The following is a 15,645-nucleotide window of genomic DNA, read 5'->3' as shown; positions in this document are numbered from 1 at the left end:
TATCTGGCATGTGGCTGAGCTCACACATTACTGCATCCGTAGTATGAAAAAGATGTGCAGAAAGATCTTAAAGAAAGATGGAAGCGATTGTCTGTGCCTGCACAGCACGCTTGCCCACAGTGGCAATGAGTCTATATGTATTAGCTGTATATGGGATTTATTCTTCCAGTTAACTTCATACTTATTAATCTTTTAATTTATAAGATGGATTATTGCTTTAAAGCAACTCTTTATAGAAAATATCATCTTGTCTTATTGACACTGAATTGCTTGAGAATTCTTTAACGGTGTTTGTGTCAGGAAGACTTTGTTCCAGCAAATATTTATATCTATAGAGGAAATGGTACAGTTTCCTCTACAAAAATATCATATTACAATACACAGGCAGTATATATTTATAAAGTAATGCTAAAGTACTGAAATATCAGGATTCAGAATGTATATTAGAGATTTTTTATTCAATATTGTCCTTCCACCAGCTGACACCGACAGAAACTTTGTTCTCTCTCTTGTCATTGGTGCACAATACCTAGAGGTCATTCACAAAGCAGGTTTGAATGGCAGCTGTAGTATGTCTACAAGTCACCAGATTTGGGCTCTCCCGTGTTACTGAGCAAACAGGCTGTAGTGCCACCAAGCCATCCTGGCCTCTTAGCTGACTACCAAAGTGGCAATAAATGCCTCCTCAAGTAGAGATGCCTTAGGTCATCTGGGATTAATGAAAACTTTACATTTGTGCCCACAACTATCAACAATATATAACTCTTTGTTTTATGTTTCTTACTACGGCGATTCTGTCTCTTCTTCACTAACAGCCTTCTCACTTGCAAAATACTTTTCTCTTTTTTGAGAATGATGCATCTTCTAATGGAAAGTTATTGCTGCTTTAGACTCAGACAGATAGATATTCTAAATCTGATATTAACACAACTAGGAATGGAAAGATAGTCCTTCTGAATGGATAATATTGCTACCTTTGCAGAGCTTGTACAGAAGGGTTTCTGCACTGCTGGTTGTGCACCACATCATCCATGTCAAATTTTCTGAAGACGTTTCAAACTTCAGGCTTCTCAAGAACTATACTCAGGCTTCTTCTTTTCCTGATATCCATTGCCATCTCCCTACTTTTTGTATATTGAGTGTTTTCCTTCCTCAAGAGTAAAGCTTTTGTACAGTCTATTTTTTTTAAGCTAATCTCTTTTTTCAGGTTTAGTTACCATACAATCCAAAGTACTACACTACTATCAATTCCTCCTTAATATAGCTCTAATTATATGGTGCTCATACATCCTTGGACAAAGTGAGATGTCTTTTACTAGTATCAGATAATTGTGCTGGAGGGCGCAAATATTATTAATTGCTTGTTTGCAAGAGATAATTACTCTTGGTGGTGTTATGAAGCTGTTATTATTGTAAGAAAAAATCGTACTTAAAATCAAACATGCTCAAACCTTTTCAGTACATTTTTACTCCAGAAGATGGGGTAAAATGGCAAGGCATTACACTACTAATTCTTTTAATCATGTATCATTACCATCTTGCCATGAAAAACAAGCATCTTATGACTAACCTATCATCTACAAAGTATGAACAAGCAGGAAGTAACATTGAGTACTTGGCAAGTAAACCAAGAATAAAAATGAGCATAATTATGCTAATCAGAAAGCCAATCTCAAAACAATTTCTAAGGCAGTGAAGGCATCAAGCCAAATACCTACAGTAATATTTGCATTTACCAAGCAAGCACATGACACCAGAAAAATTTATTAATACAGGAGTGGTAAGAGAAGCAAATTGTTCTCAGAGGTGGCAACATTAATTCTTTCCAACAATTCAGTCAGAGAACATAGAAAGAAAAACAAACCCCTTAGGCCTGTAGTGAAGTTTTACAGCCTTTATGAACATGTATAACTATGATAATTTACTTAAATTTTTTGTATGTTAACAATAGGACTTCAAACAGTAAAATGTAGTTGAATTAAAGTTTTATGCAAAAATATATATTGGAAATATGGTAGTTTTCTCAATGCATGGCACTCTGTTATGTTCTCAGTGTTTATTTTCATTTCTTGATACTGGAACACTCTGGAAACAGTAATATTGTAGCAGCTTAAGAAAGAGCGCAGATCATTTTTATTCACTGACATTCGTGTTAGTTCGTTTAGATTGTCTAAATCGAAAGACAAGGAGAGGAAACTCCTGCCCCAAATTACAGGAAGACTAACACTGCAATATCAAGCAATTGTTATCTGGCAGAAACGGGGGGAATTTTTCGTAAGGCGGGAGCCGCAGACGCAGTTCCAGCTCAACTCAGAGAGCAGCAGATGACCTCGATACTTATTCCTGCTGTGACCGCGAGAGGGCAGCCTGAGCCCTTTAAACCAATGCATGACGCCTGCAACTCCCTTTAGAAGAATTTGTGGTTTGGGGGGTTTTAATTATTCTGCTTCCTTTTAATTAAAACTTTGTGAAGTTTAGAAGTTAAGCTGTTTAAAAAGCGTACTGTAGTGCAATGTCGAAGTTGTTCGAGGCCATTTTAAGGCCCACTGCACAAATTACTCAGTATGGCCATTCATTAAGTTCTTGTATGGTTTCAATAGTATGTGCTCTATCTCCTCTACCAAGAGTAAAAAATATGCATTAATAAGACTTTATATATTTTCAGTCAATTCCTTAATTTCAGATTTTTTTATATATTCAGGAAAAACAAGGTAGGGCATTTAGTGTTACGTTAGAGCAGCTTTCTAACAGAAATGTGCCTCTACTAACTTTCCATATTTTAGATACTATTTCCTCCATCAATAGGACATCAGATAAATCTTTTGCATGTGAGTTCTTCTGTCTGTAAAACAAATATTTCAACTTTAGTGGTGTAAACTGTGGAGTGTAGCTGTATATTATAAAAGCATACTGTGCCAGTTTTTTTTAAGCAACTGCCTTTCCCCTTTGATATTGCCATCATGCCTCTCAGCCATGCATTTGCAAGCCTGAGCATTCAATGGGAACTGCTGCAGGTTCAGCACTTTTGAGAAACAGCTTACTTAGAAATCTAAAGTTGGATTTAGAAGCTTAACATTTTTGGGAAACTTGTCTATAATCCTCATAACTTATTGTTGTTAAGCAAATATCAATCCAGTATATTCATGATGCATGTGGTTTAGATTTTTTGACTTCTACTCTGGATAACTAATCCTGGTTAAGGAAAGTTTTCCTTAACTTAGGGCAAGAGAACTGTGAGAATCCCTCTCAACCCCATTTCTGTAACAGTGATGTTATTCAAATTAAGTTGTAGGCCTGGTAAGTCCACCTAGGTGTCACAAAATTACCTAGGGAGGGACAAAATTTTAATTGCAATCAAACTGAAGGACATATATAAAAATAATGTACCCCACTCGCTTCTTTCATAAAGGAATTGGGACAAAATAAACTGTGCATATTATTCTTGAATTCTGTGAAACCATAACATCAAATGTTTCTTTTTTGTCACAGCATAATTTGAATCATTTGCACAAGGGGTGAGATCAAGATCATGCATTTGTCAGACTAATTTTATTTTTCACTTTAGCTTGCTTTTTCAGTCTTCAAATGTGAAGCAATATCTTAGTGAAGGGCAGCAGTCCAAAATATACTTGAAAAGAACTGGCATTAGCTCTGACTTTGTCCTATCTGTTAAACAAACATAAGTTAATTCATCCTTGAACCTAGAAACAGGATGCTGTCTAGAACAAGAAAGAAAAAGCATGTTTTAGTAGTTCTGCTGCCACAGGATCTGAGATCTGCCTGCCTCCCAGAGATCAGGAGTCCATGCCAAATGGTGGAAATTATAAAAGACTTTCAGCTGTGAACAAGAAGCTTACAATAAACAATGGAGAAAAAATTTCCAAGAGGAAATGTAAAATAACCCAACACATCCTTGGGTTAGCTGGTAGACAACAGAAATGGAGAACAAATGCTAAAATTCAAGCCAGGAATACAATATCCACCACATCCTTCCTTTTCTTCCCCTGCTTCCCCCTCCCCTCACTTCAGATTGAAAGAACAGTGCTTTATGTAGGACAACATCCTCTTCTGAGGGCTGTATGTGCTTTCGGAAAAGTGCAATGAGCACCACAGTTTCCCAGTCAATCTGTGTGGTTGAGTCAAAGCCTCTTTCTCTCCTGTCCCCTACTACTATTACAAGCTGGTGATGAATGTTGAAACTAATAAAATACCTTTAATATTTCAGACTGCTCAAAGTAATGCAGCTAAGTATGCACATTAAGCTCTGAGAACTTAAAGCTGACTTTGTTTTCAGTAATGTCCTATAATCCTTAGTCCTTTTTCTTTCTGTAGGAACCACAAATAGCAATTGCGGAGCTTTACAGTAATTTTGTTGTTATTTTTTTTTCTATTTCAGAGAACAGGTGTGTTCACTGACTGCCATGCTTTGAGAAGAAATGATACATCATTTTTTAACCACCACACATAGAGACAGATTGGTTCTCTCAAAGTTGAACCAAGTCATTAAAAAAGCCCCCATAACATGAAATTCAAAAATTAACTGAAACTTGACTGAAGATATTGATGAGCACCATTGATGCATTCATTGCTCTTCCTACCTGCAAGTTAAATTAAGCAATTTGGTGCTGTGTTGTTATGGCTAAAGCCTAACACAGCTAACAGGCCAATGCCATTTAGTACACACTTGGTGTGAAAGCCTGTGTAGCTGCAGCCACACTGTGCCCAAGTTATAAAACGCAATATTCATCTGAAACTTTTCACTTCAGTAAATGCAGGGATGAGATGCTTGAGAGATGCTTTAGGTACCTCACTAAGTACCCCATTCTGAAATTCTAGCACTACTTTGAATTTAGTAATGATTCCACATGTTTTGAAGAAGATTCCATTAAAATTAGGGACAGTCCTTTAAGTACCCAGAAGGAGTATAAAGTCAGCAAATTTACTTGGTTTATTCGTTGGGGATTTTAAGTTTTATTTTGTCAATTTCAGTTGGGTTTGGTAACAGCTGGAGGGAAAAAAAAAGGAAAAAATCCTCCATCCTTTATCTCAGTTTTATTTGATTTTTGACGCGTAGTCAACCAACTTTTCTCCAACTCAGTATCTAGGGCTTCTAATGAAATATTGTTAGTTTTTGAGTTCTTTCTGGGAAATGCACTTTTTGAAAGAATCACTAGGAAAGATCTCATTGCTAAATTATGTGGTATTTTGAAATAATTTACACTGTATTGTTTCCATGAAAAAATGTGTTAATTGCAGCAGCAACTGCAGACGGCATTTGGCTATTCTTTCTTTTTCAGCCTCTTCTAGTGTCATTAGATCATGAAGTTTTCAGGACTGTGGCACATTGCAAGTTGCATGGTTCTTGGCCACTCTGTTCAAAGCAGTCCCAGAAGGTATTAGACAAGAATTTTGAAAAAATTTTTCTGTGACACAGCTGAGCCTACACTATAATGGATCCTGATAACCATTTTTCTCCATCGTGGGGAAAACCTGCTTAATTTATAGTCAACCTCAGTCATTCAGGAGAAAGAGGACATGTTCTGTGAACCTGTCACCCCCTTCAGTTGAGTCAGTGGCAATACTTTGTTATGGTGCTTTAGAAAATCAGTGTTGTAGTGGCTGTATCATTCTTCACATACGCAAATCTTGCTTTTTTCCTGTGGTTATTTCTCTCCTGCCTTTGGCCAGCATGGTAGAAGTTCAGTACATTTCCACAAGGACAGCCCCTTCCTCATTTGCCTCATCCTCTAAACTTGGGACAAAAGGGATGCTCTGATTGCTCCCATTGAAGCACTGTTGGAAAGTACCTGGATAGGTATATCCCTTACAGGAGTTCACATTCAGAACTTAGCACCAGTGGCAAATTACTCTGCTCCTCCTGTATGCCACCTTCACAGTGACCTCACATTTCTCAGCAGCCTCAGAACACCTGCAACACACACTCTGCATCCATACCACACCCAGGGATCTTCCCCTGCCACGGCCTGTTCTGCAGAGTTAAACAGGGAAATCCCAGTCACTCCTTAGAGCTCTCCCTGCACGTGTGCATCACCTAGTCTAGCTCAGCTTCAGGCAGAGGCTGATAAAATGTAGGGAAAACCTCCTGACTGCCTTGTCCCTGAAGCTTCAGAGCAATCAGACTGCTTTTCACTTAGTACTTTAGGAAGTTTATGCCAGAAATCTTGTTAGGCAAGAAAGAGAGTTCAGTGTTCTCTGGACTATATGTTTGCCAAAAAAATTGTAAGAAATCAACCTGGCTGAAGGGGCTTATTATGGCATCTTCAGGGTGCTATTCCCATCAAAACACAAGCTAAACTATAGGAACTGTTTAGACAGAGCAGCAGCTTGTCAGCTCAGGATTCTCTCAAAGACGCTGTGCTATAAGCTATAAGAATTGTTCAATAAAAGCCATATTAACTTGTTCTTTAATTCTGGCAGAAGGAACACAGTCAGTTTTCCTGAGTGAAATTCAGCTACCTTCTTTTTGCAGCAGACGTCATATTTGTGTCTAGCCAGAGAGGTGCACAGGCCAGAGTAGCTGGGTTAAATGACCATTATCAAAATGACAGAGAAAACAGGTGATTCCAAAAGTGGCCAAACAAATTTTTTTTTGTCTGATTTTCTTACTCTTTGGTTCCACTGATGTTTCATCTTTGTGTTTTTCTGTAAGGGTATCTTAATTATTTTATTGATCAGTAGTAACAATCAGAAGGATATGCATTAACATCCTTGCAAGTGATGCGCATAGCATTTCTCTTGTTCACGTGCATTCTAGTAATGTACTAATGAACTTTGAAACGTTTCCAAGTATCTGTAAAAGTCATTATTTCTATGAAAAGTTATCATAGAATCATAGAATGTTTTGGATCAGAAAAGACCTTAAAAATGATCTAGTTATAATCTTTATCCCAAATCAGAGAGCTCCCGAGCTCCTGCCTTATTTATCTTGACTTCAAAAAGTAATCTCAGTCGCCTTTGTGCAATGCCCGTGGAAAGCGGCACTTCGGACAACAGCGCTACTCTCTTCCATCAGGCGTGCTGCGGGGGAGGTGGCTGCGCTGTCCGCCGCAGTTTTCCCGCTGTTCCTTGGGGACGCTCCTCCTCCGCCCGGCGCAGTGCGGGGGCAGGGGCCGCTCGGGGCTCCCCGGGGCCGGCAGCCACAGCCCCGCCGGGGGCTCTGCGCTTGCCTTCGGCCCGGGCAGCACCACCGGCGACGGGGCAGCCCCTCGCCGCATCCCGGCCGCCGAATGGCAACATTCAGCGCGCCGGGGGAAAATTCCTAAACCCCCTCTCTAAACGAGTGCCCTGACCGCGGCCCCGGCGGGCGGAGCGGAGGCGGGGCTGCCCTGTCCGGCCCTGGCCCCGGCACCGGCCTCGACCCCGACCCTGACCCCGGGCAGGCAGGCAGGCGGGCGGGGCGGAGGAGGGGCGGCCCGGCGGGCGGAGCGGAGCGGAGCGCTCCGGAAGAGGGAAGGAGCGGTGGCGGCGCTCGGGCGGCAGCGGGATGGCAGCGCGGGGGTCTGCGGGGGACGCTGCGCTCTGCCGCGCGGCCGAGCAGTGGCTGCTCTGGGATAAGGTGAGGGGCGGCGGCGGCTCCGGCCAGGCAGGGGCTGGGTGGGGGGCGATGGGGCTGCAGGATGGAGAGGGGTCAGAAGCACGGGGTGACGCTCGGCTGTTGCCTTGTGCCGGTTCGGGGTGCGGTAAAGGCACTTGTTTGCTCCTTTGGCTCTGCTTTCAGAGCTCTCTGACAAAGGGGTGCTCTCCCTCCACCCCTCCACCCGTTCCATTCCGCCGCTGCCGCCCCCCGCCCGGTGCCGCGGCTCCGTCACCTGCCGCAGCAGCTTTAGAACGCCCCGGCTGCTCTCTCAGTCCGGCTTTCACCTGTACTGAATGTCTTACGAAAGGGCCTGTATTGTTCCGAACAGCTTCAGTCGCAGGGCAGTTGATAGACTTAAATTATTAGAGATCAGCATACATTGCCGTGTTACCTGTCTCTCAGTGTTAAAAACCTCCTGGCACCTCTAAATTTTTGTTTACTAAAATATTGATTCCAAAAGACATGTGGGCTCACTTCAGAAACACTAGGAAATGCAGAAGCTGTCAGTCCTGGTTTTTTCAGGTGTAACCCAGTGCTTAGTGATCCTTACTGTTAATAAAATAGCTCCTGAATCTTCAATATTGTTTGGTTTTGTAGTTTTCCTCCTTTTCTGCTATTGCATAGGAATATTTTAGCATGTGTTATTTCCTTTCCTATTGAGACTTATCTTCAGTATTAGTCTTGACTATAAGCACTATATGCAGAAGTAAAATCTTTTGTGTATTTCTGTTTTCCATATATCTTAAGAAACACCTTGCCACAGTGGTGTTCTGGAAATGCTCATGTAGTTGCTTGCTCCTGCAGTTCCCACTGAGATACAGGCCTCTATTGGCATATTTGGGTTGCATTTTTGTTTTCCTATTCATATAGTTTGTTCATTTGGCTGTATTGGAACACACTGGCTATTACCCCCCTTCAGTCACTAAAGTGACTGCCCTGGGCTCCGCACTCTACAAAGCTCTCTGAGTGTTGTGCAGCATATTTACCTGTTTGGTAAGGCATCTTCTGCTTATTTCAAGAATATAGTGAAAACATACAAGAATTATTTCTTTAGTATTCTTTCCAGGTTTTAAAGGACATCATTAGAAGTACCTCAGGTTTGTTGTGATTCTTCATTAATTCAACTGTTTAATTGACCAGTTATCCAGCTCTGGTTTTATTAATGATTGAGCAGTGACAAACTAGTCTTCTTTTCAGAAATGGTAATGTATCACATCAAATAGTAATAAGCTTTTGTGTCTTTTTTTCCCCCCAGTTTAATTGATTTTGAGAAAACAGTTTGGTTTTAAAGAGCCTCTTATTTGCATAACTTCCCTGACCAGCATTAGTTATTTTCTGTGTAATAATTTACTTTTCAAGTGGTTATTCTGATTATTTTGTTAAACCCTCTGGGAATCTAATGCAGTATCCCTTAGAGCATCTTTACTTTTGAAAATTTAGCCCTCTGTTAATACTTGAATCTTTGAGTCAGTAATAATTGACTGGTGTGCAATACCCATTACTGATTGCTCAAAAAGGTGAGGTATTTTAATTTCTCAGGGAGCTGTTACATGTGTGTATTGAGCAACAGAAGACTCAGATTTAACCCTTGTCCATTTACTCTGGTATAAAAAAATAAGTTCCTTTTTGACATGCAAAGATAGGTTAATATTTAATTATGATAAGCCACATATTTCTTACAAAATAATCATTTGCAAGAGCAAGCCCTTATGGCTGATGGCAGTCCTGCTGACCTAACTGAAAGTTTCTACCTAGATGACAGTTACTGTTCTTGTTACCAGGCTGTTTTCATCACTCTATTCATTACAGTAATAGCATACTTTTCATTCTTTCTATTATCAGTCATAAAATTATGAACAGAAGGTAGCTTCTGGTTTTAGTAAAAATAAAATCTGTTTAGTCAGAAGTTTTTCCTCTACTCTAAAACCTTGTGGGGACTCCTCTACTGATGATACCTCTTTGGGCCTTCCTGTAGTGTAGATTAAAGTAAATAATTTGAGTGTTACCAGGTGATGTTCAAGCTAATTGCTCTAGTGGATATTAACTCAGTATTAAATCACCTGCCACTGTATTCACAGGAAATGGTACTCCCATACTCACATCTGGTTTAGCTTGAGAGTAGAAAAAGTGTTAACCTGAGAGAATCAGTAAGAAAGGAGAAAAACAGCACTTCATCCTTCACATAAAATTCAATCCTTCTTTGGCAGAGATGCTGTGAAGGGTTTGTTTTAATACAAGAAAAAGCCAAGATTAGTTTTTCACTTATCTGTATACAATGGCATCATAACGTTCACCACAAAAAATAGGCAAATTCTTAGGAGAATACAACCATAAACAATTAAAACAGTAGTTCTGGAAAAATCCTTCTGCTGTATTGAGCAGACTTGGCCTGGCTTTTACCATGACTTGTTGTGGGGTGGAGGCAGGCAGTGGGGAGCAACCCAAACTAAATTAATGCAATCAGGTTTTCTTCAGCAAATTATATGGACTGAAGCTCTTAAGACTCAGGCAGCTACTTACACATGTACATTTAACCAGACTTAAAAAACTAGAGGATCCCTCTAGCTTCACAGTACATACCAAACCTGGGAAATTCCTCTAAGACTACAAACAAAAGCCTCCTTGGCTGTGAGAACTGCAGGATGCTCCTGGTGTCCTGCCTGCATTGGCATTACAACTGTCTGTCAAACATCTTTAGAAATATGTGCAGTATCCACCTAAAAAAATGCTTACTTCAGTGTTAGGAGATGGCTTGTGTGCACAAAGCTCATGCAGGGGAATGAAAAGGTGACTAGCCAGTGTACAAAACCAGATGCAGGTGGTGTCATTCAGGCTTTACCTATGAGACATAGGCCTAATGTTGCAGCAAAACTTGGTGTCAACTTGTAAACAGCCTAAACTCAGAATAGTTATGCTGCCCTGTATATTCTATAACAACACGGAATTATATTTGTTCATATAGAATATAATTAGTCAATAATAATAGATAATTATGTCAAGCTGCCTACAAGGAAGTGTCAGTTACAACATTCTTTGACTGGTAACTTGGTAATTTTTGCACTGGAAATCTGTAATTCTGGGGTACCTAATTGCTTACTGCACTCAAGAAGCCAGCTTTCTTTTTTTAATTCTTTAGCTTTGTGTTAGTTTGAAAACAAAGCGGTGGGAGATCACAAGTCAGGATTATAAGTTTAATAGGAAAATTTAAAATAATTTTCCTATTAATAATAATAAGTGCAATAATACAAGGGAAAAACAAAAAAAAAAACCACAGAGTCAGATATTACCTGACACCCTGTTAGGGTGGTGGTAGCAGTCCAAGTGAAGTAGTTAGGTTGAAGTAGTGATCCTGTGGAAGGTCTGGTCTCCATCTGAAGGTCCAGTGGTAGCTCTTGTCCTCTGGGAATCCAGTCAACAGGGCTGGCTTGGGTAGTTCCAAAGCCAGGTTATATCCAGGTGGGAACACCTGGCTCCTCCCTTCTGGGTGGAGCATCTCACAATAGGATGAGATAAGTCCATGAGTCATGCTGTTGGTTCTTGATAGCTCACTGTCTGTTATCAGGCGTATAGCAGGAGATATAGCAGGAGATAACAGCTAATGCCCCACAGCTGGTGGTAATAGAATACTGAATACATCTGTATTGTAACCTAGGACAAGCTTATTCTGCATTATGTAGTTTGCTCATTAGCACCAAAGGCTTTTTAGCTGTTTAAGTATTTTTTAAACTGTGTTGCTTGTCCTGCAGCAGTGGGTTCACAGGTCAGTGGTTAGGGCATCCAGACTCTGGTCTTGGTTTGATGTGCAGAATGCTTATACCTTTGTATCCAGGTTTACTCACATGTCTACTACTCTGTGTGTTCAGCAGCATTTTCTGAAGCTGCTAAAGATATATGGTTTTACTTTTTTTTTTTTTTTCCTTTTTGCCTAGGATGATATGCTTTCTCTTGCTGTCAGCATACCTAGGTCATCCAGGAAATAATCAAGTCTGTGACTTTTATGAGGTTAATTGCCTAGAAATCAAAGTTTGTGTCCCTTTGGAAATTATAATCTTAGTACTCCAGAGTAAAGTGTGTGCGCTCATGCAGTGAGTAACCTGCTGCCTCTCCAGATACCCCTGTAGTTAGGAGTCTGCCACCTGCCATCTGTCCTCTAGGTTCATCATTTATCAAGAAATCAAAAACTGAACTTCACAAGTCTCATGTTATTAAGATTGAGAAGTTGAGGTATACAGGACTTTACTAATTCCCTAAGTCTGGAAACAAAGATGTGGCTAGCACAGTTTTTCCCATGAGAAGTTTTCTTGTGTTTTGTAAATAAAGATAAAGTTTGGATGTTTTTGGAACAGTGTCCCAGAGCTTGGGCAGTGCAGGCCTGGCCAATCAGGCCTGGGGGAAGGCTTCTGACTGACCAATCTGGGTGACTTTTGAGAACTCTATAAATGTGATGAAATCAAAACAATAAAGGTCATTCCTTCTTGCCACTGAGAACCGATGCATTCATTACTCTGCTAGCTGCTCAACAGCAACACAAAGATAGTTAGTAACAGTAGAAGGTCTGTGGAAGCAATATACCAAGAGAAGCAGTGAAAGTTATAAACTCCTCACTGTTCTCAAGCAGTCTGACATGGCCCTTTTGTTGCCATTCTTGAGTAATTTTATTTAAGAATTTGGCTGTAGTTTCTAGGCTTTCATCTTGGGGTTGTACTTATTTTTATAAGCATTACCTGCAAATATATTGAAAATTATCTATCTTCTGACCAGTCTGCTTAGTTTTGCTGCTGCCTCTGGTGCTAGCCAGTCTTGGGACAAGGTTATGATTTAATTTTTTTTAAACTCTACATATAGTGCTATAGAAATAACAAATATTTCTTAGTAACCAGCTTAACTTACTTTCTTAAATATTTAGTGTAGTTCTTGTGTTGTGATGAGGAAAAATTCTCTGAACTGTGAAAGTGCTTCTTAGTGTTTGTTTTGTTTTTAAAAATAAAAAACATTGAAAATGACATCTTGAAAATCTTTTAACATCCCAAATTGTGATATATATACACTGCTGTCAAGGTTGCATGTTCACTTAAGGAAATAAATCTAAAATAAGTAATACTTGGGGTTATACTGATGTAAAAGCAAGAAGTAGCAGGAGTTCTGGTGTTCTTGAAGTTGTGTGCCATGTTTTGCTACTGAAATAACCCAGCGACTGGGACAGAAAATCAGTTCTGTTAAGACAAACAAAACCTCATTTAGAATATCTGAATTTTGTCTCAACAGAATCCAAAAACTTATGCAATCGTGAAACAATTGCTTGCGGAAGGAAATGCCGGAGAACTGCAGAAATACTTTGGCTCGCGGATGGAGTTTGGCACAGCAGGGCTCAGAGCTGCCATGGGAGCAGGGATTTCCCACATGAATGACTTGACTATTATCCAGACAACCCAGGTATTGTGTTCAGCACTTCATCTCACTTAGCTGGTTGTATATATGAATGGAAGAGCCTCATTTATGGCAAATAAATAATTATTCTGTGGAAGTACAAGTTGTCTCCTATTCTTCCAGTTTTCAGAAGTAATTTAAATTGTAATTACTAGCTGAGTGCTGATCTCTAAAACAGGCAGAGAGAAGCTATTAAACCATTAAAAGAAGTTACATTCCATATTTGATTTACAATTTAATTTATACACAGCTGCAGTTAAGCTCAAGTGTAACAGTTAGTCCTGTTGTAACAACTACAAAAAGCCCTAAAGGTACCCAACATTTGGCTAAGGTTTGTGTTTGTAGGACATGGGCTTGCATAAAGGCAGTGAAGGTATGTATGCATGCATAGATCCTATAGTAGATCTACTTGGGGAGAGCTTAAAGAACCAGAACCTTAAATTGCTGCAGCCTGGAGTGGTGATGTATGATGTGCTAAACAGATGTCATTAGTTACGGTGAGATTCAGTTAAAAACATGAAACACTGGCCAGCTGTTCTCTTCTTCATATGAGACCTAAGGCAGCTGAATCATTTCTCAAAACTTGCAATTTGGACTAATCATGTTACCTGTTCCTTTTTGGAGTTGGTTCTCATATTTTAAAAAATACTGAAATGCTGTCCAGGTTTGGAATATTGATTTGAAGGTTTCTGACATTTCTTGATGTTTATTGGTCCCGGACAAGCAGAATCCCAGAGCAGTTCAGTAAGATGCTGTGTATGCTCACTTTCAAAAGACATCAGCATCTTAGCAATCATCTTAATGATATGATAAGTTGAACATCAAGGTTGGGTTAATAAGGTGGATTTGTTGTTGTTTCAGGGATTTTGCAGATACCTGGAGAAGAATTTCAGTGACCTGAAAAAGAGAGGAGTTGTGATTGGGTTTGATGCTCGTGCTCATCTTTCCAGTGGAGGTAGTAGCAAAAGGTACTTCTTAGGTTTTGTATTTAGTATTTTGTAGATGCCTTGTGTGATTCATTATGCCTTTATATCTACTTCAACTGTATGTTCTTTCTGTCAAGTGAACTAATGTGTGGGATTTAGAGTATTTTTACATTATGGTAATGCTAGAGCAGGTCTTGGAATTGTGTTTTGTCTATTGGGAATAGTGAGGGAACACATTTAAATTGTGTCTGTATAATTGAGATATATTGATAAGTGGTGGTGTTTGTTGTTGGGATTTTGTAATTGCATTAGGGTAGGAGGGAAAGCAGTGAATTTTAGGAAACTAATTGGTAAGAAAATTATTATGTTCCCTTGATGTCTTCCTGTTTAGGTTTGCAAGACTTGCTGCCAATACCTTCATCAGTCAGGGAGTTCCAGTTTATCTATTCTCTGATATAATACCAACTCCCTTTGTGGTAGGTTTTTCTATTATAACTTTCTATGTACTATATCTTCTTTATATGCACACAAATTCTGTCAGTTACCTTGCATTACTTAAATTAAGAGTAACTACATAAACCAGTTCTTACTTTTTAGCTTTTCCTGCAGTTAATCTTGTACTTATTTAGCTATGTTTGGTTTACAACATCCGTAGCAAAAGAAGGGAGAATGTGGAATGTCAGGACAGTGGGATGCATTTCTATTCATTCCTGTTTTCAGTCACACACCTTGCAGGAAGCATCTCATAATTTCTAGATTGTTGTGGAGTCTGAAGTCTGAAACATACACACACATTTAGTTTTGTGATTGTTGATTTGGCTGGTTTTTGACTTTTTTTTTTTTTGAGGGGAGGAGGGGCAAGGGTAGGTATTGAATCCAAAATAGCAATTTGTTGGAGTGCAGTGATGTTTTGCCAGAAGGATTGTTGGATGTGTCCACGATGCCCCCATCAGAACACCAGGTGTCTCCAGAGCAATACAGAAAATCCCTGCTCTTGGCTCTTGTACTAAAAGCAACAATTTTCCCCTATAGCAGTTGTTCTAGTGAGCATTGCAAACATAGTGGTATACTATGTTTATCTCACTAATAGTTTCTATATAAACTATGTTTAGAGTCAAATTCTTCATAGTGCTGCTTAAATTGGTGTGCAGTTGATTGCATTTCACTATTGAATAAAGAGCCAGGAGTAAACACAAATTGGACCTGTGTTTGTGAATAATGCTTTATTTTTAATTCATTCCATCTGTTTTGAGCTAAATTGTAAGAGCTCTCCCCAAAACAGTTCTGAACCCTGGAGTAGTTGCTCCCTAGGCTGCTCCCCAAAGACAGTATGGATTGAGCTGCTTGAGCTGTAGTTCTCTGCCCCTGGCAGACTTCTGTCATTGCCCCAACAGACTTGGCACCCTCTAAGGCCTCGGGTACCTCAAGTCATTTTACAGTAGGCAAGACATGCATCCAGCTTCCTACTATAAATACACTATCCTAGAGATTCACAAAACATCTGAAACAACATTAAGAACATATAAATGGAAAAATGCACAAGAAGAGACAGGGGCTAAAGTTGTACCACATGGAGTCTAGTGGAGCAAGTACTATTTAGCTTCTGCTTTAGGGAGTCTGTGTGTAGGACTCATGTCGTGACTTTCTCTTCATTCATCATTAGGCAAGTATTATATATGCATGAGAAGAAATAAT

General features: G+C 39.7%; 1 protein-coding gene across 2 annotated transcripts in view; it reads left to right on the top strand.

Moving 5' to 3' along the window:
- Positions 1–15,645, top strand: part of PGM2 (phosphoglucomutase 2) — a 37,826-nt gene that overhangs the window by 10,448 nt on the left and 11,733 nt on the right. The window contains exons 1-4 of one of the 2 annotated variants that reach the window (XM_085059176.1): positions 7,146–7,576; positions 12,863–13,030; positions 13,886–13,992; positions 14,342–14,426. In XM_085059176.1, the coding sequence (XP_084915302.1) occupies positions 7,505–7,576; positions 12,863–13,030; positions 13,886–13,992; positions 14,342–14,426 (432 nt within the window). In that variant the 5' untranslated portion in view covers positions 7,146–7,504. Of the gene's footprint in view, positions 1–7,145; positions 7,577–12,862; positions 13,031–13,885; positions 13,993–14,341; positions 14,427–15,645 lie in introns of those variants that run through there. The other variant, XM_085059177.1, reaches the window with a different exon arrangement.

This window comes from Lichenostomus cassidix, chromosome 4 (assembly GCF_008360975.1).
Source record: "Lichenostomus cassidix isolate B80296 chromosome 4, HeHo_3.0, whole genome shotgun sequence".
Lineage (NCBI taxonomy): Eukaryota > Metazoa > Chordata > Aves > Passeriformes > Meliphagidae > Lichenostomus > Lichenostomus cassidix.
Note: the sequence above shows the minus strand (reverse complement) of the source record. Positions and strands in the feature narration are given on the sequence as shown.